We start from the raw sequence: 26743 nt of genomic DNA, 5'->3' as shown, positions 1-26743 counted from the left end.
CCACAGAGGGACAGACAACCACTCTCACTCACACCTGCATGAAGTTTGGATCACCAGGTAACCTAACTGCATGTCTGTGGACAGTGGGAAGAAACTGTAGAGGACCCAGAGTGAACCCACTGTAATTCTGTGATAACACTGGTTATGGAAGCCTTACAGTTACATATGGTTACTGACAAGAAACACGACCTTAGAGGCAATTTCAGTAATGAAGACCGAGTTTTTCCCTCCATACGGGATGAAAACATGACAGCACAGCAGAGATTTATATTTAAAAAGGGAGAGTGTGCACTGAAAGTGAGATACAAACTTGAACTTAAATTATGAACATCAGAAAAAGATGTAGGTGAAGTCTGGCAGGTGAAGTTTGTGCATTAGAATAAAACAACCAAACTCCTGGAGTTGGAGACAAGTGAACAAGCTGAGGATAATAAACCTGTCAGAGGGGCTGAAGCATCAGAACTCATGTTCTTATTGGCTGGGTCTGGATTGTCCTTTGATAAGAGTTACAGAACAAAGTGTGTTTTAGAAATGCTGGAGTGAAACATTAAAACTACCATATATTTACCGAGTGACTGATGATCATTTAATTCACTATTTTAAAAAAATGTTACAGTGCTCTTTGAACTCAGCATTTCTGATTTATTTCCCATGATTTTAACAATGAAGCGATGACAACATGTTTACTCACAGAGCTTTGTTGGAGGCTTTGACCACTGGCAGCATTCTCAGAAGAGCCTCCTCTGAAGCAGAGTATTTCTTGAAGTCAAACTCATCCAGATCTTCTTCTGATGACAGTAAGATGAAGGTCAGAGCTGAGCACTGAGCAGGAGACAGTTTACCTGTGGAGAGACTTCCTGATCTCAGGGACTGTTGGATCTCCTCCACTAGAGAACGATCATTCAGTTCATTCAGACAGTGGATCAGATTGATGCTTTTCTCTGCAGACAGATTCTTACTGAGCTTCTCCTTGATGTACTGGACTGTTTCCTGATTGGTCTGTGAGTTACTTCCTGTTTGTGTCATCAGGGCTCGTAAGAGAGTCTGATTGGTCTGCAGTGAAAGACCCAGGAGGAAGCGGAGGAACAAGTCCAGGTGTCCATTTGGACTCTGTAAGGCCTTGTCCACAGCACTCTGGTAGAAGTGTGTCTCTGCAGATTCTCCTGTTTCAGACTTCTGGGAGGTTGTTTGTTGTTGTTCCAGCAGATTGAGTCCAGAGTTGATGAAGGTCAGATGGACATGAAGAGCAGCCAGCAACTCCTGAACACTCAGATGGATGAAGCAGAACACCTTGTCCTGGTACAGTCCTCTCTCCTCTTTAAAGATCTGTGTGAACACTCCTGAGTACACTGAGGCTGCTCTGATATCGATGCCACACTCTGTCAGGTCTGATTCATAGAAGATCAGGTTTCCTTTCTGCAGCTGATCAAAAGCCAGTTTTCCCAGAGACTCCATCATCTTCCTGCTCTCTGGACTCCAGTGTGGATCTGTCTCAGCTCCTCCATCATACTTGACCTTCTTCACTTTGGCCTGAACCACCAGGAAGTGGATGTACATCTCAGTCAGGGTCTTGGGCAGCTGTCCTCCCTCTCTGGTTTCCAGCACATCCTCCAGAACTGTAGCAGTGATCCAGCAGAAGACTGGGATGTGGCACATGATGTGGAGGCTTCGTGATGTCTTGATGTGGGAGATGATGCTGCTGGCCTGCTCCTCATCTCTGAATCTCTTCCTGAAGTACTCCTCCTTCTGTGGGTCAGTGAACCCTCTGACCTCTGTCACCATGCCAACACAGTCAGGAGGGATCTGATTGGCTGCTGCAGGTCGTGTGGTTATCCAGAGGTGAGCAGAGGGAAGCAGTTTCCCCCTGATGAGGTTTATCAGCAGCACATCCACTGAGGTGGACTTTCTAGGGTCAGTTAGGATTGTAGTTTTGTGGAAGTCCAGAGGAAGTCGACACTCATCCAGACCATCAAAGATGAACACAACCTGGAAGTCTTCAAAGCTGCAGATTCCTGCTTCTTTGGTTTCAGTAAAGAAGCGATGAACAAGTCCCACCAAGCTGAACTTTTCCTCTTTCAGCACATTCAGCTCTCTGAAAGTGAATGGAAATATGAACTGGATGTCCTGGTTGGCTTTGTCTTCAGCCCAGTCCAGGCTGTATTTCTGTGTTAAGACTGTTTTCCCAATGCCAGCCACTCCCTTTGTCAGCACTGTTCTGATTGGTTCATCTCTTCCAGGTGAGGCTTTAAAGATGTCTTCTTGTCTGATGGTTGTTTCTGGTCTGTCTGGTTTCCTGGATGCTGTTTCAATCTGTCTGACCTCATGTTCATCATTGACCTCTGCAGTCCCTCCCTCTGTGATGTAGAGCTCTGTGTAGATCTGATTCAGGACGGTTGGGTTTCCTGCTTTAGCGATGCCCTCAAACACACACTGGAACTTCTTCTTCAGGGTGGATTTAAGGTTACGATGACAAACTGCAGCTGGAAGTTCTGAATAATAATAATAAAAATACAACTTTAACAATCACATTTTACAAAATGCTGATGACAATTTCTGACCCACTGAGAAATGACTGAACACACTGGTGTCACAAGTCTCTCATTTATCCAGCAGCTTAAACCTTTAGATAAATCCTCTTACGTCTCTGCAGACGGTCAGCCAGCTCCTCCTGCTTCATTCTCCTCAGGAAGTCCACTGTGATCTTCACAAATGCCTCTCTGCTGCTGCTCCTCTGCTCATCATCCTCCCTCTGAAACTCCAAGCACTGGGGCTTATTTGGATTCAGAGCCTTCTGGATCTTCTTCAGCTCGTTCTTCACAAAAGTGATGATGTTGTCCTCCAGCAGCTGGAACAGAATATTTATGAATGACCCACCACTCTGAACTTTAGTCCACACAACATCCACTTCTTTACGATCAAGGGGCATATCATCCACGAACTCTTTACCAATTATAGGTTTGACTTTATCTGATTAACTGAGACTTTGTCCACAACTCCATGATCCCAAAACGTTGATTCTGTTCATATGAATGCAGCGATTTCAGTGGGAGAAACATTTCACTGGTGTTCAGAGCTGAACTACCAACAGGTTGATGATCAAAGCCAGAAACTTGGAGATGTTTCAGGTGACTGAGTTGATCGTACAGACAACTGGTCTTAAAGGTTCACTCTGTTTACGCATACAGATCAGTATTTAAGGTTTGACTCTCATCATCCACTGGGGCACAAACTGGGCGTCATCAGGACGCTACAACACAGAACAAACACCATCCCCACAGACACAGCAGCCAGGGAAGCAGAAGAACTTCACATCAAGAAGGTCCTGAGTAAATGTGAACGCTGGTTTGAGGGCGGAGTCAAGGAGGCCATTTATGTGAAAAGGAAAGACCATCTCTGAATGGAGGAGGGGCCTAAGGGTACAACTGTCACCATCTTACATGCTGTGATTGCAGCCATTCCCCAGCTCTCTGTGAACTGGACTCATGACCATTGATCAACAACCATTGATCAATGGTCCTGACAATATGCGTACCAATGATCAATGAACTGACCTCCCAGCCCATTGTTCCTTCAGTGGGCTGGTTTCAGTCATACAAATGTCCTGTTTATGAGATTGAAACCTGCAGTCAGCTGAGACTGAAGAAGTCACCTGATGATGATGAAACGTTTCTCCCACTGAAAACATCCAGATGAACAGAATCAAGCTTTTTGGGATTTACGTACCTGGATGATTGAGCATCAAGACACAACTCTGTGACTTTTCTCAGATGAATCAATCCTCTCCTCCAGCTTTGTTTACATCTACCAGCCCTGTGGCGCTGCCCAGGGACAATAATCTATGTGAGAGGTGGAAAGTCATACAGGTGTCTGCTCCTGCCTTCAGTTATTTTATCTACTGTGTGTCAACTGGCTGAACCTCCTCCAACTGTCTACTGTCTCCCTAAACTCAACAATGACTTAGTGATCTATCCATTCTCTGACCAAAGACATCCTGCTGCAGGAGGTTAACATAGCAGCCAATGATGATCCCACTCACTGTGAACAACACATTTGGACCTGATTTGCTGCTCTGGTTTACACGTGAACTTCCACTGCTGCTGTCACCAACTTGAGAGGCTCTACAGAAAAACTGGACTTGTCCATAAAAATCATAAACTACATTACAAGGACAGCATTGCTCAATCAACTCTAATTACTACTGACATGTTATCTCTTCTAACTAAGGTACAGACACTAAACTTGCTGCTTTCAGTGAGAAGTCAAATGTCTGAATATGAGCTGGAAGCCGCTGAGAGTCCTCCCTTCTTCCCGTGGGGTTTACTTTCTCTACTACTTTCACTATAAACACGCCCCTTTCATGCACCTGCAGAGGGCCACCAGCAGATGGAGCTGTCTTAAACAAATCCACTTGGATAGTTAGCTGTAGATGACTTTATCAGTATGATTGTAGGACTTTGAGTTATTCTTTAGATTTATTTCAACTCTTATATTGTGCACAAGTGTTGAGCGACCCATAATTTCTCTGTACTTTTCATAAGAGCAGCCAGACTTTCAGCTGGTTTTTCTTTGCTCTGCAGGTTTTATGAAGGTGTGTCAAAGTTGTTCTTTGGACATTAGCTGCTTATTAAATCATTTTCAGTCCTCGTACAGGAACACTCTTCAAGCTAAATCCAAGTGTGTTAGACCAGAGTTAACCTGATAGATATGTGTGGGTGTGTAACTCTTAGAAGCTGTTTGGCTGCTTTTTATGGGGGCTGGGTCTTTGGAAAGTGTTTTAGTAACACACCCTGAACTGCACACTTTAACAAACAACATGAGATTTTAACAGTAATGTAAAACTCATGTGATTCACTGTTATTAAGCACAAACACATCTATGGCCCTGTTTCCATTAGTAGCTGCTCAGATCGACTCACCACAGGTCGCCACGACTGGACTGGATCCACTGGTTTCCATTACAGTTGAGGACCACCTAATGTGGTCGTCTCAATACAGCCGAGTGTCAGCTCACATCATTAGTAAGTGCTAATGCTGCTAATTTCCATCATATTTGTCATTTATTGCTCAAAGTTATTGAAGAAACAGTTATTCAGCTTCATTCCCACTGATCTCGACTACAAACTGTTTCACTTTGGTTTTTGTTTAAAGCCTCGATGTTTAAAACGTTTCCCTGTGATCACATTTGCACCGTCTGATTTCAAAGTTTGTTTCTTTTGGTCATTTAGTCCACAGAGTCCTTGGTGTTCTGAAAGGGACCTATAAATAAATGCATTATTATTAATATTAAAGTAGTTGTTGTACATGTACAGACCATAAATATGGAGTCCAGCTGTGTTTGATGCTGCTGGGCAGACTGACCACTGGGAACCTCTGAGCTCTGCTGCTCCACTCTGTGGAGGAACCATGAAGGATTAGATCAACACAGGATAAAGATCCAGGAGTTTCTGCTCAAATAACTTCATCTGAATCAAGTCTGTCAAGTTTTAAACTCTCAGATTGTGAACATATCAGTAATTTTCAGTCTGTTTTCATGGACGTCCTTTCAGTGGTGATGTCAGGGATGATTTTGAAGAAGCTCATCAAACTGAACCATCAGCAGATCACTGCTCCAAAACCAGAACATGATCCGAGTCTCCCTCCACCACCAGAACACCAGCTTTACTAACGTGGTAGATCAGTGTAGTACAGATCAATAACTGATGAGTCATTTGATCAAAATCACTGAGTGCTTCACGTCTGACCCTCTGATGCTTCTGTAGACATTTTGCATATTTAATGAATGTCTGACAGTTTTACATTCATTCTATGAACACAGTGGAAATGTTGTGTTATAGTCTCCATGTTGTTTCCAGCATCATAAATTCTTAAGTTCAGAAAATTAGATTCTTTCTTCACAGCTGAAAAACAACAACATTTATTCTCTATTGAAATCTGCATCGTCCACTCCAAAGGTCACAATCTGAAGGTAACATCTGGTTTTGTTCCCTGTGGTTAACTCTGAGCATCAGTATGGTGGGATTTATCCACTACATCCACACCACTGCGGTTCAGTGTTGTCCTGATGGAGTAACAGCAGCCAGTATGATCCAGGCTTTAGCTGCTGGGTCTCTGTGTGACCTCTCAGACTGTTTAACAGATCAGACACAAAGAGAATCAGAGCAGCTCTGTTCTTTAAAGACAAACATGAACCCACTCAGGTCACACTTTCCCCACAGATATGAGCATCACTGTCCTCAAACAGCAAATGACCAAGTCGAACATTTGGATCTTTTCTCTTTCATTGTTTTCTTTTTAATGAATCTTTGTAACAATCTGAGGATGTTTCAGGTCATATTTATCCAGGAAACACAAACATGTAAAGGAGTCATCACAGCGCTCTGACCTCGTTGCTCCAGGTTCACCACTGAAGTGTGGATTTAGCTCTTTGGACCCGTCACTCCTCACAGACGGACAGCTGGACCCTGCAGACTGTGACCTCTGACCTCTGCAGACACAAACATGATTGAAGCAGCTGTGATCACACAGACTGCAGATAATGCAGCTGTTTCCTGTCAGTAACATTCTCTTAGATTAGAGTTCAGCTTTTTACAGGAAAACTGGACAAAACTGATTTTTGTTACAAACTCATTTTCATTTCCTCTCAGCTCACAAACACAGTCAGACAATCAACCAGAGTCAACACTGGATTATTTCTGTTACTCAGTGAGTTCAGCTCTCTGACCTCGTTGCTCCAGGTTCACCACTGAAGTCTGGATTATGATCTTTGGACCAGTCACTCCTCACAGACGGACAGCTGGACCCTGCAGACTCTGCTCTGTCCTCCTCTTCCTCCATCATCATCTTCAGTCAGTCTGAGAGGTAAACCACAAACACTCAGTGAGTTCACATTAACAGGAGTAACTGAGTTACAGTCGCTGACCTCTGACCTGTCATGTGACCATGAAACCAGGTCAATATGTTTGTAGGTTCAGTCATCCAGGTCATGTGATCTAAGGAGCTTGGAGAGAAAAGAGACGTCTTTAAGTTTCTGGAAGACGTTTCATCTGAGAAGCTTCTTCAGCTCTAAAACCAAACGGTGGAGAGTCCCAGATATTTAAACCTGAGAGGGAAAGAAAGCATGTCGCTGACCCACCACTGATGTTATTTCAAGGAGGAAACTGAGAGCCTTTGCACCAGGAGCACAAACATCAGCTCCAGCAATGATCCACTGATGTGTTTTTATTCCATGTATGAATGTTGTTATTGACAGAGATGACGTTTGTGTGTCAGTGATGCAGTGACTGTTGTTGTTACCTGTACAGGCTGGTTAGACTCTATGAAACAGATCATACAGATCTCTGCATGTTAGAAGAGACTATTAAAGGTCATGAATGAGACAAAGGCAGGGAGGCGTCCTTTACAGCTAAACAGCAGAGTGAGAGAACAGCCAGCACCTCTACATTTATCACATTATACAGCACATGTATGATACTGACAGGGATGAGAAGAATTTAGTGATTCTGATCCCATCATTGATATTACTTATTGATTCTCAGTAGCTCTGCTCTGACAGTCACCACCATCACTGAGCAGCATATCAAAGACATTTGTGCACATTAACTGCATGTTGTGGCTCAAATGTTTGTGCATGTTGGAGGCATTTCCTCTTTGTTGTGATCAGTGTTGGTCATTACTCAAAACAGTCATTATTACACATATTACACAGAACACTTTAATTAAAAGTAATGGAGTACGTTACTTCATTACTCCTCATAACATTACTTTGATGTTACTGTGTAAAATGAACAAATGAGCATGTAACAACATAAAGCTGAGGTACAGCCCCACACACCAACACAGATCCTGATGAGGTCACGTGATGTTTCTCTGAGTGTTTATGAACACAAATCAAAGATGAAACAGCACAAAGACACTTCAAAGTGATTCTACTGTAGAAACATGAACAGGTAGAAACCTGCAGCCTGACTGCTCATCACTTTGTTACCTGTTCAAGTTCAGCAGCAGCAGCTCACTTTATCACGGTGCTGGTCTGGGGTCAGTGTTTACTCAGCTTTAACTAGTGATGTGACGTTCTGTATCGAGGCTTCGAAGCGTGTGTCGAGTAATGGAGGGGGCGTTTCCGCGAAGCGCGTATCCAGGCTTGCTTCATTTATGGGAGGAGCTGAAAATGATGACGTCCGAAGCCTCGCTGCCCAGCTGTACCACGTGACTGGTTCAGGAAGCGGTTCGAACTTTGCCGCGAGCTATGACAGCGATATAAACCCCTCAGACAAAATGTGGGCGTTTGATGGAGAGTTGCGGTTAGTGAGAGTTAGAGACAGTTTAGAAAAAAAAAATCGCCTACGACCTGCCACAGTGGAGAAACTGTTTCTTTTTAACAAAAACCAATGATGTGTCCCCTAAACACTAATCACTGTCCTTGCCTCAATGTTACAAAAGCACAACCACTGTCCACACCTCACCTCACAGTATATGATCATTTCCATTTTAGGCATTTCCAAATAATCATGTTCCATACTGCCAGTATAAATATACACAGTACACTGCATCACTACAATATACATGTTTTACACACTCCTTTTGTTGTTGACATTTACAGGCTGTGTGCAAAAAGGCCACACTCTTCAAATTCATGCCAACTAATATTTTTACGTCCAGTAGGTGTCCTACTAGAGCAAATGAAGCTTCAAGAAGCTTCGCGTTGGGGTGAACCAATAGGATGAAAAGCTTCAGTGCTTCATGAGGCTTCATCTGCCCATCACTAGCTTTAACCTCACTCTGGGTTCTTGGCTAGCCTAGCTTTAGCTTAGCGTTAGCATGCTGTGTGCTAGCTCAGCGTCAGAGCTCTGCAGGTGTCTCGTGTGTAAACATTAATCACAGTGACAGTAAAGGAGGTAAAGGGCTGTGACGTCATCACGTACGCTGCGTCCTCTGTGGGCTCTGAGTGAACTCAAAGTACAAACTACAAGTACACAAACACGAACGTAGCTCAGAGTGGCGGACACACTCGGCCTCGTTGGTCCAGCTGTGAGCCCGTTACCGTGAACTATGGAGCGGCAGATTTGTGCTGAACTAAGCTGCACACAGCTGATGTTAGCCAGGAAACATTACACACTGACTTTAATGGAGAGACCGGAAATACAAACACACACAGTTTGTTGTGTGAAGAAATCAAACACGAGCTGAACAAACAGTAAAGTTCCTAAAGACAAACTGTTAAAGGAGGAAACAAAGCAAACTTACAGTTTCTTCACACACCAACAACAAGCTCCACTCCACACCTGGACACTAAACACGGACACACAGGTGAGCTGCTTCCTGGAAGGAGGCGGGACTCCACCTGAAACTCAGCACAGGTGGGAGGGGCTCAGCTCTGTGTGTGCTGATGTGTTAACTTTAAAAATATGCCGTCTGACTGCTCAGACTGAGTCAGAGTAAAGTTCACATGCTGACGTGTGGAGACATGAAACCTTGTTGTAGCTGCAGGTGTGAACACACTGATCCCAGATCAGCTCTGCTGTATTTGTAACATGAACATTTCTGCTGCAAAGCTTCAAATGTTCAGCATGTTTCTCTGTTTCCAGTCTATAGATCCAGTCACACTTTCTACCTTCACCTGTGCAGTAAAGACTGAGAGCAGAGCTGAAACCAAGCGTCCAATCAGGGAGCAGCATCAACACCTGAGCTTCATTCAGACTCTGTTATTGAAGATGTTGTTGGTACAAAGTTCATCTGCTGCTCACATGAATCCATGAAAGATTTATTTCACTGAATGTTTCTTCAAAGCTCATTTCAACCTGTTGAAGTCATGAATGAAAGTGCAGACTGAGAGTGGATCACATGATGTTTGAGGTGTGTCATGTGACATGTTCAGTATTGTCACACATGTCTAGATTGTCCCTGATATCATAACTGCTCAAACACTGATGATTATATTTGAAGAATTATTCCTGATGGCAGCAAAGTTTGAATGGAGCTCTCTGTCTGTGCTGATTTGTCGCCCTCTGGAGGTCAAAGCACAAACTGCATGATGTCACTGTAACCACCACAGAGACAGGAAGTGTTTTTATGACTGAAACACTGAAATGATGCTAACGGCTGTCGTTAGGCTCACTGACAGCAGTGCTGATGTGTTCATGTCAAACACTGGCTCAGGTCAGACTCCTTCATCCTTCTCCAGCGTGAGGCCGCCCTCAGACCCACAGGAGCTCTGACCTTTGACCTCCTGACCCTAACCATTTTAGTCTTGTTGCATCTGCAAATCCATCCAAACTGTAGCCGAGCAAAAGAAGCTGGAAGCTGTTCTATGAATGATATTGTTGAAGGAGCTTGGAAAGAAAAGCGTCTGGACTTCTTTAAGTTGCTTGAAGAGGGACATGGACGTCTTAACGCCCACTTACATCCTGGGACATTTGATCACAGGAAATCACATGATAGGGTGGGGCTAGATCTCACAATGGGTTCACCCAAAACCTTGGCTGATTGAGACCCACACCCGTTTTCACACCGTAGCTCGTGTGATTAGGTAGAGGATCAACAGGGGCTCCATGTCCCTGAATTTAAACTGAATCTAAACACACCGTGCACAATGCCAAGTTAGATAATGGTTAAAAGAACAAGATAAGAATAAATAAAAAGATAAAATAAGGATAAAAAATAACTTAAAAAAATAAAATAAAAAGATAAATAACTGCAAATAAGTACAAATAAGTAACTGAAGACACGTGTGGTCTGCAGATGTCGATGTACATGGATGTACATGGAGTTTAATGTGCAAAATGAACTTAGTGTGCAAAGTGACCTGATGTGCAAACTGCAGTTTGAGGTCGGTCAGCTGTTCAGGAGTCTGATAGCAGTGGGGAAGATGGAGTTGTTGAGTCTGGATGTTCTACATTTCACACTTCTGAACCTTCGTCTCGAGGGCAGAGGTGTGTCTCTCCTCTGGACTCTGTGATGGTAGCTGCTCTGCAGAGAGGGCAGCGGGGTCCTGATGATCTTCTCCACAGTTGTTATCACTCTCTGCAGGCGTTTGCGGTTTGCAGTAGTGCTGCCGTACCATGCAGTGATGCAGCTGTCAGGCTGCTCTCCACAGTGCAGCTGTAGAACCTGCTGAGGATCTTGGCCAACATACCAAATTTCCTCAGCCTCCTCAGGAAATACAGCAGCTGCTGAGCCTTCTTGACCAGCTGTGTGAGTTTGAGTCCCTCACTGACTCAAACTCCTTCAGTGACACTTGCAGCCTTGCAGATTAGTTTGCTGATCCTGATGCATCTCTGGAGCTGATGCTGTCCCCCAGCAGACAACAACAACATAGATGCTCTCACTAGTCCACTTTACCCTCTAATCACATCTCTGACATCTGCAGGTTGCTCCATAGAGACTCTTGTGCAATGCCAGGTGTTTGTGTTTGTCTGTAGGTACACATTAGATATGACCATAGACGCACACACACAAGTGAACACAGCAGCACAGATGGTTTCCACCTGCTTCCCTCTTTCTTCACACAACTGTGAGGATGATGAAGAGGTTTCAGGACGAGGTGGTCAGCAAGCACAGGATAAAGCAGGGCCATGAAACTCTCTGGTGCAGCAGATGTTTAATCAGACTCAGCTTTAGGCTTCTTTTCCCACCTGGCAGCAAAGTAACAGCTTCACTAATGTGAACAGTCACAATGTTAAACGTTTCTATATCTTCATATATTTTTATCTGTTGATGCTGCGGAATAAAGTCTGTTAACAGAGTGCAGGATGTGTAGAGCAGGTCCAGCTCTCCCTTTACTGTGTCCACTTTCATCAGCCCCTGTGAAGTGACACAGAGTGCATGTGTGTCTGTCAGCTGTTGTTTGTTGTGAAGGATGGAACAAATGAACACACACTTTTAGAGAAATCTGAAAAAGCAACACGTGCTTGGGCTCCTTCTGTGCTCGTCTTCATTAATGCTGATCTTTCTTTCCTGTTTGTTCTTTGGCACAAGCTTCAGTCTTTTCTCCCAGGGCTCCTTCACACTTAGAAACACACCTACATTCATTTATACACAAACATCATGAAACAAAGGCTTCGTAAAAGAGGACACGAGATCCTCTCTGAACAGCACATTCATATCAAACACAGGACTGAACAGGATATACTGAGTCTGTGCTGTTTTCATTGTTACTTGCTGAGTATTTTTCCAGTGTTTGAAATGTGACTCAAGTCTGATTCTTCTACTGTGTGTGAACTCTAAGCAGCTGCATTAAACAGCTGCTTTTCAAACCAGGCTCAATCCTATGACTCTGTGAATGTAAACTTTTGTCACCTGCATGAATAACAATCCTTGATCTAGTCAGGACTGCAGTGCTCCTGTGATCCCAGCTTATAGATGGAGGCTAGCATGAGAGGCTCAGCAGCTAAAGCAGCACACCTGGGTCTCCCAGCCTATTAAAAGCAGCCCTTTGCTTCACCTGCTTCACTAAACATTATTATTATTATTTAAGCAGAGTGGTGTGATTCATGTAGGCATTGCTGTGTGACAGGAGGACTTTTCTTGAAACAGCTCGTGTGACGTGAGCTGACGTAAAAACAGTGATGTTAGCTTGATTCTCTTGGCTAAAACTATTTTAAAAAGAGGGTCAATCATGCAAATCTGCCAATAGAAGCCAAAGTTACAGCCCCTCAGAGTTTAAAGAGAAAAGGCCCGTTTCCAACACTCGGTTGTGCAAAGGGAAAGAGGCCCACAGTGCCTGAGTGTGTGGGTAATTCTTCAAATAATATTCAAAAGCAAACATTTTTAAGCATGTAAATAAAATTCAATCATTTCTGCTCTTCAATACCTAAGAAATGAAAACTGGCAGATGGTCCCAAAATGTGAAACGCCTGGCTATCTGTGCATTTAGTGCTGCAAGTTTTCACTGTTTACCTTCAGAAGCATAAATCTCTGCACAGATAATGTTCATATGTGGATTCCTGGTTTTCTGCAGTTAATTGTGACCCAAAGCGTATTTTTAAAGTGGTTCCAGGCAATAAAGCCTAAAAATAAATACATCTACTTCCTTTTTCTGTGTTCCAGCCTCAGTGACTCTGACACAGTGCTGTAATATTTACACCTCTGATGAAAGCAGAGTTTGTAGTTGCAGAGAAATACTCGACTCATTTTGGGCATTTACGAGCAGGAACCTCAGAAAGCCCCTCGCTGCTTCACTGGTTAAGAAGCAAAGCAAACATTAGTTCACAGTGATGTTAATTAAGGCCCAAAGTTTAGGAACGAACGTCAGCACTTCACTAATGAATGTAATGCTGATTCATGTGCTTGTTTTGTAATGTGCATGTTGTGCGTTGCTATTTCCCATATTCTTTGGCACTGATAGATGAAGAGTCTCAGGCAGGACCGAGGCTGCCAGCTGCTGACAGTGAGCAGGGAGAGAGCAGCAGAAGCTGGGCAAGAGCAGGGCACCTTCAGCCCCCTTCATCAGTCAGAAATCATTTGGGTGTCTGTGTGAAATGTCTGATTTTTAAAATCTTTTTGTAGACATATTTATTAAATGTTTAACAATTATATAGAAGAAAGACAATGTAAAGAACAAAACATGACAAAACAAAAATGAGTTGAAGTTATGAACTGTTTCTGAGAGACAAATAACACCAGGATCCTTTTTGTGTAGCTGACAGCTGGTAACTGTGCAGGGGCGGGTCTAGCAAAGTGTTGCCAGGGGGGCAGGCAGGGCATTAACAGGGAGAGGGGGGCACAAAGACATACTTTTCTTTCTTGTTCTCATTTAAAATGTCTCACTTTTAATAAATAATTATCTGAATCTTACAACAAACGTTTTCATCTGATGTAAAATGTATAGAAATCCATTATTGTACATAGTCATTTTTTTAGGGTCCCATCATAATTTCTTCAGAAGTAAGTACTGCATATGATGCCAGTGTTTCCCACATTTTCTAGATTCTGCACCAGTACTGTGTGTAAAATGCATCAAAAAGTCCGTTTGATTCTTTCTCACCTGTCTTTCTGTCTCCTTTCACTTTTTAAAGGTTGCCATGTTAGAAAACATATTTTGCCCTGCCGTGCTGTTTATTGATGTGGCAAATGAAAGGTTTATGAAAATATATCTAAATCTGTCATCAGTAATCAGCAATGATCATGTCTCACCTCTAGTCTCTGTCTTAATGTCAGGTTTCCACCGTGTGTTGTAGATGTTCAGGAGGTTAACTCGACCAACAGTCTACTTCCTGTTTAGAATACCAGGACAGGGAGGATGGTGCAGGTTTAAGTTTATTAGACTGATGCATGTATACCAACAAGACAGCGTCCATCACTGTGACAACAGCGTTTGTTTTCATTCAGAGGCTTTATGGTTTTTCCTTTAATACCTGGGGGGCCGGTCTCCAGTCAAAATGCCCGGGACCATTTTTTGTCCCAGTCCAGCCCTGGTGTCAGATCTGCATGCAGTGTCAATGAGACGATCAACAACAGATCAGACAAAACACTCAGGCGGACACTCCTCTGTAGAAGGAAACATGGAGAGTGTGAGGTAATCAGTGCACAACATCACTTTGTATTTCAGGCTGTTTTTATATAGAACTTCAGCACCAATGTAAAAGTTCTGGTTTTAGGAAGATGAAGAACATTTTCAGGAAGGATGCCGTCTGCAAGCAGAGCTGCTTGAACCTCAGCGCTGAGGTCCAGACTACTTCCTGTGAAGCCACGTGATGTAAATCTGCTGCTGTAACTTCACAGTTTACTGAAGCTAAATGCAACGTTACCATATAATCTGTTTTCAACAAAGGTTTCACTCCGTCCGGTGTTGATGGAATGATTCAGGCCGTACTCGTCAGGCTTCCCATCGACCACACGCATTTCAGTCACAAACCCCGTGACTGACAACAAGGGAAACAGCAGAAGAAAAGATGTGAAAAATACTGGATGATGATGATGGAGGATTAACCGCGGTGGCTAAACTGTTTCCTGTCTTTGTGGGCGTACTCACAGGGAAGTTTCCAGGCACGTCAGTCTTGGTGGCTAAAGTCTCCATTTTCCAACATGTATCGCTACAGGTGCAAAGACACAACATTAATCATCAGTGTAAATATTTTAATGCTGTCCAAACGGTGTTTGCTTTGTCTGTCCTCTCGCACTCACAGAGGAAACGAGGACGCCACCTTCAACCCATCTTCAGTTGGCTCAACCATGGCCGGACTTCCTGTTGGCTTTGTGACAGCAAACCACTTGAAATGAGAGCAAACTGCAGTCAAGCACCACTTACAGCAACCTGTGGACACGCAAATGGAAAGCACTGAGAATCATACAGAAGCATAAGAGCTGTTTATTGTAACACGTGTGTGTGTGTGTGTGTGTGTGTGTGTGTGTGTGTGTGTGTGTGTGTGTGTGTGTGCACATTAATAATACACTGATGTATGTTAGTTTGATTTATGCCATATCTGAGAAAACAACTGCAGAATTTTACATCAAAGTTTCCAAAGCTGATGTTTTGTTGTTCACTCTGTTTTATATTCATATAGTTTGTTGTTTTTAAATCAGTGGACAAAATAAATATTATCACACAAAATCCAGGGTGAAACATAACCAAATAACCTAAATGGTGAAGTCATTATAGAAGTACATGTTGCAAAGGTCAGCCTCCTGTATAGACTGCTAAACTGTCTGGGGGGGCCCTGCCTGTCCTCGTTGGATAAGCTCCACCCCTTTTCCATAAGACGGAGACATTTGTATGAAAATAGATGGGCAGTAAAATAAAAAATAAAAAATATTATGGATGACTCTGTAAATCAAAGTCGGCCTGAGGCAGAAGCAGAAACCATGAGGAGCACAGCACCACTCCCACAAGGGCACGAAGTGAAGCCATAGCTGCTGAAGAGTGAAGACGTGATGATGGAGGAGATCACAGATGAAGATCTGCTGCCTGCTGACTCTTTATATAGAAGAGTGAGACTATCTCCCCACCAGCAGCTGCACTTATACAAACCCCAGGTGCTGGGATGGCTTTGAACATGTGACATTTTCTGCAAACACATGGACAGTTTCATAACCACAAAGATTATTCCTGCAGCGGCAGAATCGTATCCACTGTGTGAGAGGTGAACGTCAGACAGTTCTTAGAAAATGTAGTTTCTCTTTAAGCTTTTAACGTCTCTTTTACCCCCATTTGTCTAAAACTACTTGACAGCCCTTCATGTCAGAGGTTTATTATCTGTGCAGGATGGAGCACATGGTCTCAGTCAGGCTGGACACGATCACTCCTACAGGAAGTAAATGTGATTTTATTTCACCTGTGAAATGATGAAAAACAGCAGAATAGCTCACGCTAACAAACGGGTGTTGAAATGTTTCATTTTCTGCTGTTTCACAGGTCAAAAAGGGCGTCGAAGCAAACTGAAGCTGAGCTGCTGCTGCTGTTGTAGTGCAGCATCTGCTGTGTGCTTCATCAGAGAACCTTCTGTACACAGCAGACAGAGGCTGCTGCCACTGAAGTCCATCTGCTAGAGAGCTTTAAACACTGGTTATTGAAGTGGCTTTGATGATACTGATACACAGTCTTTGCTGCTGTCACAGGACAGGGATCCACCAGGGAGTAGTTGTCAGGATAAAGAGCCTTCGCTTCTCTAAATATAAACTGGATACTTGTAGGAAACTTTGGGAAGCAGCATTTTTCCTCATATCGTCTAAACTGAAGTTAGCTCAGGTGCTTCTTCCATACTTGCTCTGCAGAAAGCCAAAGAGTTTGGAGCTCTGCAAACATTTGCAGCACAGCTGGATGTTTGTAACTTTGGTCACCTCTGTATCATCCCTCAGATTCTTTCTGCACAGCTTTGAAACCATGACAGCACGAGTGATGCTGAGGAGACGTCCAGTTTAAACAGACCTTTATTCCTGGAACACAAACACATGAAGTGATGCTGCTAAAGAAGAACATTTAATCGCACTAATGAATCAAGCATCTGTTTGTCTGTCAGTCTGTCAACAGTTCCTCTGATCGACTTCAGACTTGGTGGGTATTTTGTTTTTGCAGCGGTCAAAGTCGATCAGCGTGTTGCTTTGTCTGCTGTAAATCTGCCTGTACAAAGGGAAACATGCATGTTTTAGATGCAAACTCACAACATGGCTGCATTTTTGTGATTATGTGTATTTTATATTGATTTATTCTATTATGTTTTGTATATGAATCTTTACAAGTGTGTCGATACAAAGGCTTGATTAAAACAAAGGTCTCAGCTGTGCTGTTAGGGATGCACTCATATTTGTTTCAAATGTAATAAATCAAAGGATTTCAGGCTTTTCATCCTTTTTATTTGTTTGGTTCTAACAGCAGCTGGATAAAAACATGCAGGTGATGAATATAATTGTGTGATATTATGAGCATTGTGAATAAAGAAAGAGCAGAGATAGTAAAAAGGAAACAGGTGATGGACGTGAGATTTTCAGAACAAAAGCTCCTCAGTGAGACGATCACCTGGACACAAGGTCAGGCAGCTGGGACTCATCTAGAGAGCAAAATGGAAAAGTGATCCGTGCAGAACATCACTGTTGATTGCAGTTATTTACATCAGACTTCTCTGAGATAAGAGCACCATTTGTGGGAAAGATGACAGTATTTCCAGGCTGGATGCTGTTTGCAGGGAGAACTGAATGAAAGTCTCCTGCACCTCAGCGCTGAGGTCCACACCTGTGAACACAGATGAGGTCAATCTGCTGCAGCACGTAGAGCTTTACTGATCAGCAGGTTCAAAGGATTCAGCAGAGCGTAGAGTCAGAGCTAAATGCCACATCACCATAGAGTTTGTTAACAACAGCTTTCTTTGCCCTTTGTCTCGATGGACTGAATCAGGGATACTCGTCATACTTCACCTCAACCACGTCACTGAGAGACCCCAGCCTGACACAGCAGCAGAGATGATGAAAGCAGAAACAGCAAACAGATGCTTCAGTTGTGTTTCTCTCTCTGTGTGTGCACTCACGCCCACTTGTGTGTGTGAACTTTCCACGTACCTCAGCTTGTTTCTCCAACATGAGCCATCAGGGCTGAAAAACATCACTAACACATGAATTCTTTCTCTTTTTGTTATCACCTGTGATCATGTGTCTCATGTTTCTGTCATTCACCAGTTCTTGTATAGTTACGTGTAACTAGACTTCTGTGGGACGTAAATGATTGTTTTGTATGCAGATCTGTACAAAGGATGGAAACACTTGATTACAAAAGAGATCTCAGCTGTGTTGTTGTGGATGGACTTCAACGTATTTGTTAAAAAAGAGAATAAAGCAAAGTGTTTTAGCTGTTTGGGAGTTTTTGTTTGATTCCATTCAGTTTTATTTCTATGGAGTCAAATAATAAGAAAGGCTCTAGAACAGCCCTGAGTTTGTCCAGGTGACACTCCTCTGAAGAACAAAGACAAAGAGGAAGAAGGGGATTCGTTTTCAAGTCTTGTTTCTTTCTAAATAAAAGCTGAAATGTTTTGGAAGCATGATAATATTTCAGCCAGGATGCCGTCTCCAAGGAGACCTGCACCTCAGCGCTGAGCTCCACATCACGCCCTGTGAAAGCACAGATATAAATCTGCTGCAGTGAGAAGAACTTTACCCAACACAAGTGTAGAAGTAGACATTTGACTTTACCTACAACCTGTTAACAACAAAGCTTTCATTGCCTCTGTTGTTGATGTCATGTAGGACTAATCATACTTCACATCAGCCATGCACACGTCAGAGGATCTCCAGGCTTTCAGTAATAAAGCCAAGCAGATGATGTGAACATAGCAACAGTAAAACATGCATCATAATCAGCTGTATGTGTCGACTATGAGGCACCTCAGTCTTGTTGGCATGAAGAAAAGTTGTGTAACATGTAGCATAAGGGCTGCAATGACAACATGTAGACAGCAGTCGTCTGTTAGTCGTAACGTATCTCCTGTTAAAGAGTTAAATGTGCGTTCTCCATCTCTGTCCTCTCACAGCTCGCCGTACACCAACTCCAGCTGTGGTAACCATGGCTGTGCCCATCAACACGCTGAAGCTGAGACGCCACCCGTCAAAATAAAAGTCTTAGTTCTGATATTTTGTAATGAGTTTGTAGATTTCCCACAGCTGATCGTAACAGCAGGCTGCCGGTTTGGAGAAGCCAGTTCAGGAATACTGGAACAGAAGCTAAACAAAGTCCTGCTGTGAACAGCAGCAATATGGATTTTACACATCCATCCATCTTTTCAGCTCAGGGTCGTGTGTGTGTTTGCACCATGTTTACAGAAACTGGAACGTGACTCCACTTGTGGACAAAATGAGCGTCGCCAAGAGTTTGAAGGCGTTTTTGAGACTAAACATGGTGTTTTAGTGTCAGGGGTACGATTAGGTTGTGGTTAGGTTTAGGGCTGAAGGTTAGGAGAAGGTAAGATGGGGACTTGGTCGCCGCAGGCGACCGAGCACCAATGCACTGGCCATCCCTGCTCCCGGCTCAAGGAACCATGTCTCCAATATGGTGTCCTAAAAAGGATTGTGTTGGCATCCTGGGCATGAGACTTCCATTGTGATGAACCCGAGATAAGGGGGGGGGGGCGGCAGGAGAAAGGGGTAAGAAAGAGAAAGAGTGTGAGAGGGAGAGAGAGAGAGAGAGAGAGAGAGAGGGAGGGAGGGTGGAGTTTGGAGTTGAGGGTCATCCCAATATAGGGTTAAATGTGGTTAGGTTCAGAATTGAAATCAGGGTTGGGCTTCAAGGATGAAATTAAACCCAGCACAGGGTTAGGACTGGTTAGGGTCAGGATAAGTCTCATGGTCAGGATGCTCCAGTAAATATATACAGACAGGCGGAGTACTGGTAACAACGATGATGATAAGGAACATGGTCATCACAGTAATAACAAAACAGTAATAATAGACAAGTATGTACATTATGTGGACTTTATGTCCTTTAAAAACTTTTTTCATTTAACCCCTTAGGGTGTACAGTGTCCAGTTTGGCAATCCAGAGTCTTTCAGCCTTTCTCCTCTGCTGAGTAGTCCATCTGGGATTTGCCTGTGTTACTGTTGCTCTGACAGATTCCCAGCCATGTGACAGGAAGTGTTTCACCAGTTGTGTGTGTGTGTTCTTCTTCCTTAACACATTGTATCTATGCTGGGTGAATCTTGTCAGAATTGTGTTGCTTGTCTCACCCACATACTGAATCCCACATTTGCTGCAAGTGATCATATATACACAGTTCTTGGAGCGTGGAGTCCCATTAGCTTGTGAGCAGAATACATTACCATTAGAAAAACTACGCAACCATTTCTGGTGCTTAAAAAATTGCCCCTGGTCTCTGAGTTTGGGCTCAGAGAGAGGTGAGATTTTTGCCTTAATGAGGAAATCCCTCAGGTTTTTATTCCTCCTAAAGGCAGCTATTACCTTGTGATCCCCCAGCAATTGGGTTTTCTGGACAAGATCCTGAAAATTGTTTCTAATCACTCTGATTAGTTTGCACGTTGATGGGGCATAGGTCAAAACAACAGGCAGGACAGGTGTCAAATCAATGGGTTTTGTCTGCAGGAATGAATTGAAGCATTTCCTGAGGAAAGAGCGACAATACCCCCTACTGGTGAGAGCTGAGAATAAAATTTTGGTCGCTGCTCTGAAGTCAGTCTGTTGTGTGCAAATTCTGTGAAATCTCAACAGTTGTGACTTTATTAAACCAGCAAAGGTATGTTTTGGGTGGAAACTTGTTTTGAATAAAAGGGCATGTGTGTCTGTGGGCTTGAAGAATACTTTAATATCCAATTTGTGTGTCTGTGGAAAATTTGGTCCTTTGAAAGTGGTTGTATCCAAGAAATCAATTGTGGTTCTATTAATTGTAGATTTTAATTTGATCGAATCATTATGGCCATTCAGAGTGCTTAGAAAGGTTTCAAAATCTTGTTCAGAGTGTGGCCATATGCCCCAGATGTCGTCAAGAAACCGGTAATAGTACAGTGGTTTCTTGACACATTTTGCCAGGGCTGCAGTTTCCCATTCAGCCATGAAAATGTTGGCATATGCCGGGGCGAATTTTTTGCCCATGGCCGTACCTTTAATTTGCAAGAAGAAGTCCCCATTGAATTCAAAATCATTTCTCGTTAAGTTGATTTCTAATAATTGTAATAATTCTTTTTCAGGTCTTTTTTTGTCTGGGTATTTTTGGAAAATATTCCTGATGGAGTTTATTCCCTCCTTAATGTCAATATTAGTATAGAGGCTGTCAATGTCAATTGAAAAGAGAAATGATTCAGTGGGGACTTCTGTCTGCTTAACCTTTTCCACAAAGTCATACGTATCCTTAATGTAACTGTCATGCCTTATGGATAAGGGATTAAGGAAGAAGTCCAGATATTCTGCAGTGTGGTAAGTTTCACTACCGCAATCAGACACAATGGGACGCCCGGGAGGCACCTGAAATGGCACAGACCACTTTGCTGGGTCTTTGTGGATTTTAGGTAATAAATAAAAGAGCCTTCCCCTTGGCTCAGCGGAGCCCAGTAAATAGGTTTTTTGTTTCAAATTAATGAATTTTTTTAGGTGTAGATTATTAACAATTTTCTCCACAATAGGTAATGTGTCCAAATAGATAGGTTTCTTTAATTTAGAATAATAGGTTTTATCATGTAATTGTCTGTAGCCCTCTTGTAGGTATTGATCCCTGTCCAAGATTACTACAGCGCTGCCTTTATCTGCTGGTTTTAAGATTATTGATTTATTTTCTTTTAGTTCTTTTAGAGCTTTGAGCTCCTCCTCCGTTAAATTTGGTTTAACGTGGCTGATGTGGAAATGGTTATTAAAATATTCATAGTCAGCTTTCATTAAAGTGGACACTTCCTGTGGAAGCTGACCTAATGGAGGAGACCACTCAGATTTAGGAGTGAAAGGCTGGGGTTCTGCATCAGACTTCTCCCCATAATGGATAGCCAATTTGATTCTCCTGTGATATTGTTGAATATCATGCTTACATTGTAATTTGAAATTTTTGTCATGACCTATTGCAGGAATGAAATTAAGACCCCTATTCAGGAGGTTCCGCTGGGCAGTGGAAGGCTTAAAATGCTTAGACAAGTTAATAACACCAGAACTTACCCCCTCCCTTTTATCAGTTGGGCTCAAGGGGACTCCACAAAAGCATTCCAGTGCTCCAACATATGCAAGGCCGTTACGTCAGTCCAGTGGATGTTGTCCCTTCCTGTCTCAAAACTGTCAGCAGGAAGAGCCGGTATGTGGTTCACCAGACCTGTAATGAAAGTGTTTAAGTGTAGGAGTGTGTCCTGCTCACTCTGGGGCAGAGCTGAGGAGTAGTTCACCACTGGAACGTAGATGTCAGCTTCAGGAAATTCATTCTGGGCCGTCAGTAGTGCCTTTTTCAGTTCTGTGATTGGTGTGTTCTTGTCCCTCTGTGATCTGTTATTTAGGCCAAAAGATAAAACTATTGTTTCCACTTCTACGCTGGAAGTGGCTTTTTCCAGCAGGGCCTGTGCATGGCACCATTTTGCACCGGGGAAGCTGTCAATTTGCACGTTCTCCGCTGAAAAAGATGGGAGTGTGCTTACATTTGAGTCACCAATGATGAGTGCTGATTTCCTGATGTGGAGGCTCCAATCCTGCAGCTTCCTCTGCGTGTTTGGGTGTCTCGTGGGGAGGACGGGTTGTTCAGCAGGTGAAGCAGGTGCAAGGGGAGGAGACTGGGAGGATTCCTCCATTCTCCTCGTCTGGAGGCGGGTCTGCACGCAGGATTTCAGTCTGTCTTGTGTGGTGCGTGGCAGGCCGAGATGTGCGGATGTGGAAGGTCCAGGCGCTGTTTCATTGTCTTTTATGGGTCTAGTGGGGATGGTGTCGTCCCCCTGAGTGAGGTCCATTACCTCGATCATTATGTCATCTTCCGGTTGCGGGGACTGAGTGGGCGGGGGTGGCTCCTCCTCAGCAGAGGTCGTGCGAAGCGCGGCGAATACCCTCTCCACTCTCCGGTCTTTTGGTGACATTGGTGTGGGTTCAGGAGGATCTTCATGGGGGGTGGGGGTGATGGGTTTTAGATTGTCGTCCTCCTCACCGTCGCGCTCTATGAAAGGTGACCAGTCACCTCTGATGGTGTCAGTCATGGTGGTCGCCATCGCCGTGGTGACAGAGCGCGCTGTAGGTGGAGCATGCACCTGTGCGGTCACCGTTATGGTTCGGCCGGCTCTGGGCTGTGGCGTGGCAGGCTGTGGAGTTGGAGCTGGCTGCAACACTTCTGTCAGAGGTTCGGTCGAGTCGAGTGTTATGAGGTCCTCCCTCACCTCTGGTTGTCGTGTCGGCTCGCTGGTCACGCGGCTCTGTTCTCTCGATTCGGTGTCCGCTCTCAGGTCTGCCAGTCTGGCTATGATGGCTGCCTGGGTCTGGTCCAGTGACTCCGGTCGGAGACGGCGGCCCAGGTTGCGCTTGGCCCAAGATGACGCCACCTCAAAGGGTCCTTCCCAGTCCTGTTTGGGAAACTCAAAAAGGCGTTTTAGCTCCACCTCCATAGCCATAGAATAATGATCGCGGAGAATTAAGACTGCTGTGTATGCCCAATTCTTCGCATTACCCTCGATTCGAGTCTGTGTTTGTTCGCTCGGTGCAGCTGGCTTAATGACAGTCATTAAATTCTGTACAATTTTGTTCAGGGAGGGTGGATATTTGTCCCTTGAAACGTTTTTAAGGTGATGAACAGATTTGATAAGTCTGTGAATAATCCGCACTTTAGTTGAAAAGTCTGAGTCATCAGATGGCACGGCGTGTCTGGGAGGTTCAGGTCGTGAAAATCTGGCACGTGTCACATACCGTCTGTCCCGTGCTTGTCCTCGGTCAGCCAGGCGCCTCTGCTCGTGTTGATCCCCGTGACGGGCAGCATAGCGGGTCGCAGTTGGTCGCTCTCTGCTCCGGCGCTGCCGCCATGTGTGGGGGATTTCTCTCACCTCTCTCCGGTGGTGCCATCCACTCACCACTGAAGCGTAGGTCCGGCGCTCAGTGTGGGATGGGTAGCTACGATCCCGGGCTCGCTCCTGTTCAAAACGGTGCCCTTGTTCCGGCCGATCACGGTAGCGGGCTGCATAGCGGACTGGAGCTGGCTGTTCTGCCCTCCGGTGTTGACGCCATGCCGGGTGAGCATTGTGGGGAATTTCTCTCTCTCTCTTATGTCCCCTCACCACCGATGCGTAGGTACGGCGCTCGGCGCGGGACGGGTAGCTGGTCCGTCGGGGAGATCTCCGGTCGTCTCTGAAGTCACGGCCGCCTCTCCGGCCTCTGCGATGGCGGACGACGGTCCAGTCGTCTTCTGGATAAAACGTGGGCATTTTTGCAGGCACACTTGTGGTCTCAGCTTAGACAAACGGTCGCTGGGGACCGTGCTAGCAGTGTAAGAATTGCTGTGTGTCCCAAAAAAAATAAAATAATAATAGTCCTCACGTTTGTTCAGAAAACGAAAAAAGCTTTATTTTCGCTTAATGCAAAAAATAAAAGCAAACAAATTTACAAAATTTACAAAGAAATAAGCCAAAGTCGCGACGTTTCGGTTCATATGAACCTTCTTCAGGCTGGCTTACTCAAAGAGTGAGAAATAGTACAACAGAATACCGTTACAATCTGTGTCACAGGTGTGTGTACTGCGCATGTCAACATTCAAACTTTGCGGGCCTCCGCAGCCAATGAGAGGAGCTCCTGCTCCGTGAGTCAGGGGACCCTCTCGAAAGAATTAAAACGATTGGCTGTTGGCCGTTTGCTGCATTCAGGAGCATCCTGGATCACAGTAACACGTGAACTATACACTTTTCAATACTTGTTACTCTCCATCTGAGAGTCAAAAGAACAAGATCATGAACAAAACAGTGTTGATGAAGTATGCAGTTAAAAATATATACAGTAAAAAATATATATACACACACACCGGACGACAGTAACGTGTGGATAGAAATATACAGTATTTACAAAAGTCCTTCTCCATATGAGAGTTAAAAGGACATCATCACAATTAAAATTATGTTGATGGTATATACAGTAATTGAAAGTATCCATACATATATATACACACAGTGATTTCGTGTAAGGGCAGAGGGTTCCAGGAGTGGGTCGACAGGGGGCACTGGCCGGTTAGGAGAAGGTAAGATGGGGGCTTGGTCGCCGCAGGCGACCGAGCACCAATGCACTGGCCATCCCTGCTCCCGGCTCAAGGAACCATGTCTCCAATATGGTGTCCTAAAAAGGATTGTGTTGGCATCCTGGGCATGAGACTTCCATTGTGATGAACCCGAGATAAGGGGGGGGGGGGGGGGGGCGGCAGGAGAAAGGGGTAAGAAAGAGAAAGAGTGTGAGAGGGAGAGAGAGAGAGAGAGAGAGAGAGAGGGAGGGAGGGTGGAGTTTGGAGTTGAGGGTCATCCCAATATAGGGTTAAATGTGGTTAGGTTCAGAATTGAAATCAGGGTTGGGCTTCAAGGATGAAATTAAACCCAGCACAGGGTTAGGACTGGTTAGGGTCAGGATAAGTCTCATGGTCAGGATGCTCCAGTAAATATATACAGACAGGCGGAGTACTGGTAACAACGATGATGATAAGGAACATGGTCATCACAGTAATAACAAAACAGTAATAATAGACAAGTATGTACATTATGTGGACTTTATGTCCTTTAAAAACTTTTTTCATTTAACCCCTTAGGGTGTACAGTGTCCAGTTTGGCAATCCAGAGTCTTTCAGCCTTTCTCCTCTGCTGAGTAGTCCATCTGGGATTTGCCTGTGTTACTGTTGCTCTGACAGATTCCCAGCCATGTGACAGGAAGTGTTTCACCAGTTGTGTGTGTGTGTTCTTCTTCCTTAACACATTGTATCTATGCTGGGTGAATCTTGTCAGAATTGTGTTGCTTGTCTCACCCACATACTGAATCCCACATTTGCTGCAAGTGATCATATATACACAGTTCTTGGAGCGTGGAGTCCCATTAGCTTGTGAGCAGAATACATTACCATTAGAAAAACTACGCAACCATTTCTGGTGCTTAAAAAATTGCCCCTGGTCTCTGAGTTTGGGCTCAGAGAGAGGTGAGATTTTTGCCTTAATGAGGAAATCCCTCAGGTTTTTATTCCTCCTAAAGGCAGCTATTACCTTGTGATCCCCCAGCAATTGGGTTTTCTGGACAAGATCCTGAAAATTGTTTCTAATCACTCTGATTAGTTTGCACGTTGATGGGGCATAGGTCAAAACAACAGGCAGGACAGGTGTCAAATCAATGGGTTTTGTCTGCAGGAATGAATTGAAGCATTTCCTGAGGAAAGAGCGACAATACCCCCTACTGGTGAGAGCTGAGAATAAAATTTTGGTCGCTGCTCTGAAGTCAGTCTGTTGTGTGCAAATTCTGTGAAATCTCAACAGTTGTGACTTTATTAAACCAGCAAAGGTATGTTTTGGGTGGAAACTTGTTTTGAATAAAAGGGCATGTGTGTCTGTGGGCTTGAAGAATACTTTAATATCCAATTTGTGTGTCTGTGGAAAATTTGGTCCTTTGAAAGTGGTTGTATCCAAGAAATCAATTGTGGTTCTATTAATTGTAGATTTTAATTTGATCGAATCATTATGACCATTCAGAGTGCTTAGAAAGGTTTCAGGCATTCAGTTTTTAGGGTTAGGGTTAGGTGTTAGGTAAAGCATTACATCAATGTTCCCACGGAGATATGAAAACAGGACTGTGTGTGTGTAACCCTATCCCAGCTGTTATTAGGCAAGAAGCAGTTAACCTGTGGGAGGATGTCAGGGTA

The 26743-nt window shown here is 44.0% G+C and overlaps 2 protein-coding genes across 2 annotated transcripts in view; both read right to left on the bottom strand.

Annotated features, from left to right (window-relative positions):
- The window catches only part of LOC146634353 (uncharacterized), a 453764-nt gene that overhangs the window by 210838 nt on the left and 216183 nt on the right, over window positions 1-26743 (bottom strand). The window contains exon 5 of the mRNA XM_085376958.1: window positions 692-1770. Coding sequence (XP_085233084.1) covers window positions 692-1770 — 1079 coding nt within the window. The remainder of the gene's footprint in view (window positions 1-691; window positions 1771-26743) is intronic.
- On the bottom strand, window positions 14431-15968 carry LOC146634356 (lipocalin-like). Its single transcript, XM_085350430.1, has 5 exons — window positions 15759-15968; window positions 15120-15249; window positions 14940-15028; window positions 14744-14857; window positions 14431-14483 (listed from the first exon to the last, which is right to left on the bottom strand). The coding sequence occupies exons 1-5, from the start codon at window positions 15841-15843 to the stop codon at window positions 14455-14457; spliced, it is 447 nt and encodes a 148-aa protein (XP_085206556.1). The 5' UTR covers window positions 15844-15968; the 3' UTR covers window positions 14431-14454.

The sequence above is a fragment of the Diplotaxodon limnothrissa genome, linkage group LG3 (assembly GCF_057381915.1).
Source record: "Diplotaxodon limnothrissa isolate DT_005_m linkage group LG3, D_limnothrissa_male_GT1.1, whole genome shotgun sequence".
Taxonomy (NCBI): domain Eukaryota; kingdom Metazoa; phylum Chordata; class Actinopteri; order Cichliformes; family Cichlidae; genus Diplotaxodon; species Diplotaxodon limnothrissa.
The sequence above is the reverse complement of the archived record's forward strand: the minus strand, read 5'-3'. Positions and strand labels throughout refer to the sequence as shown.

What these genes read in the sequence shown, in the direction of transcription:
- LOC146634356 (XM_085350430.1), bottom strand. Translation starts at nt 15,843, where the DNA reads ATGGCTTCACTTCGTGCCCTTGTGGGAGTGGTGCTGTGCTCCTCATGG. An exon ending in GGCCGACTTTGATTTACAGA is followed by an intron (nt 15,250 to 15,758) that starts GTCATCCATAAT and finishes GCGTGTCCACAG; the next exon opens with GTTGCTGTAAGTGGTGCTTG. An exon ending in GCCCACAAAGACAGGAAACA is followed by an intron (nt 14,858 to 14,939) that starts GTTTAGCCACCG and finishes CCTTGTTGTCAG; the next exon opens with TCACGGGGTTTGTGACTGAA.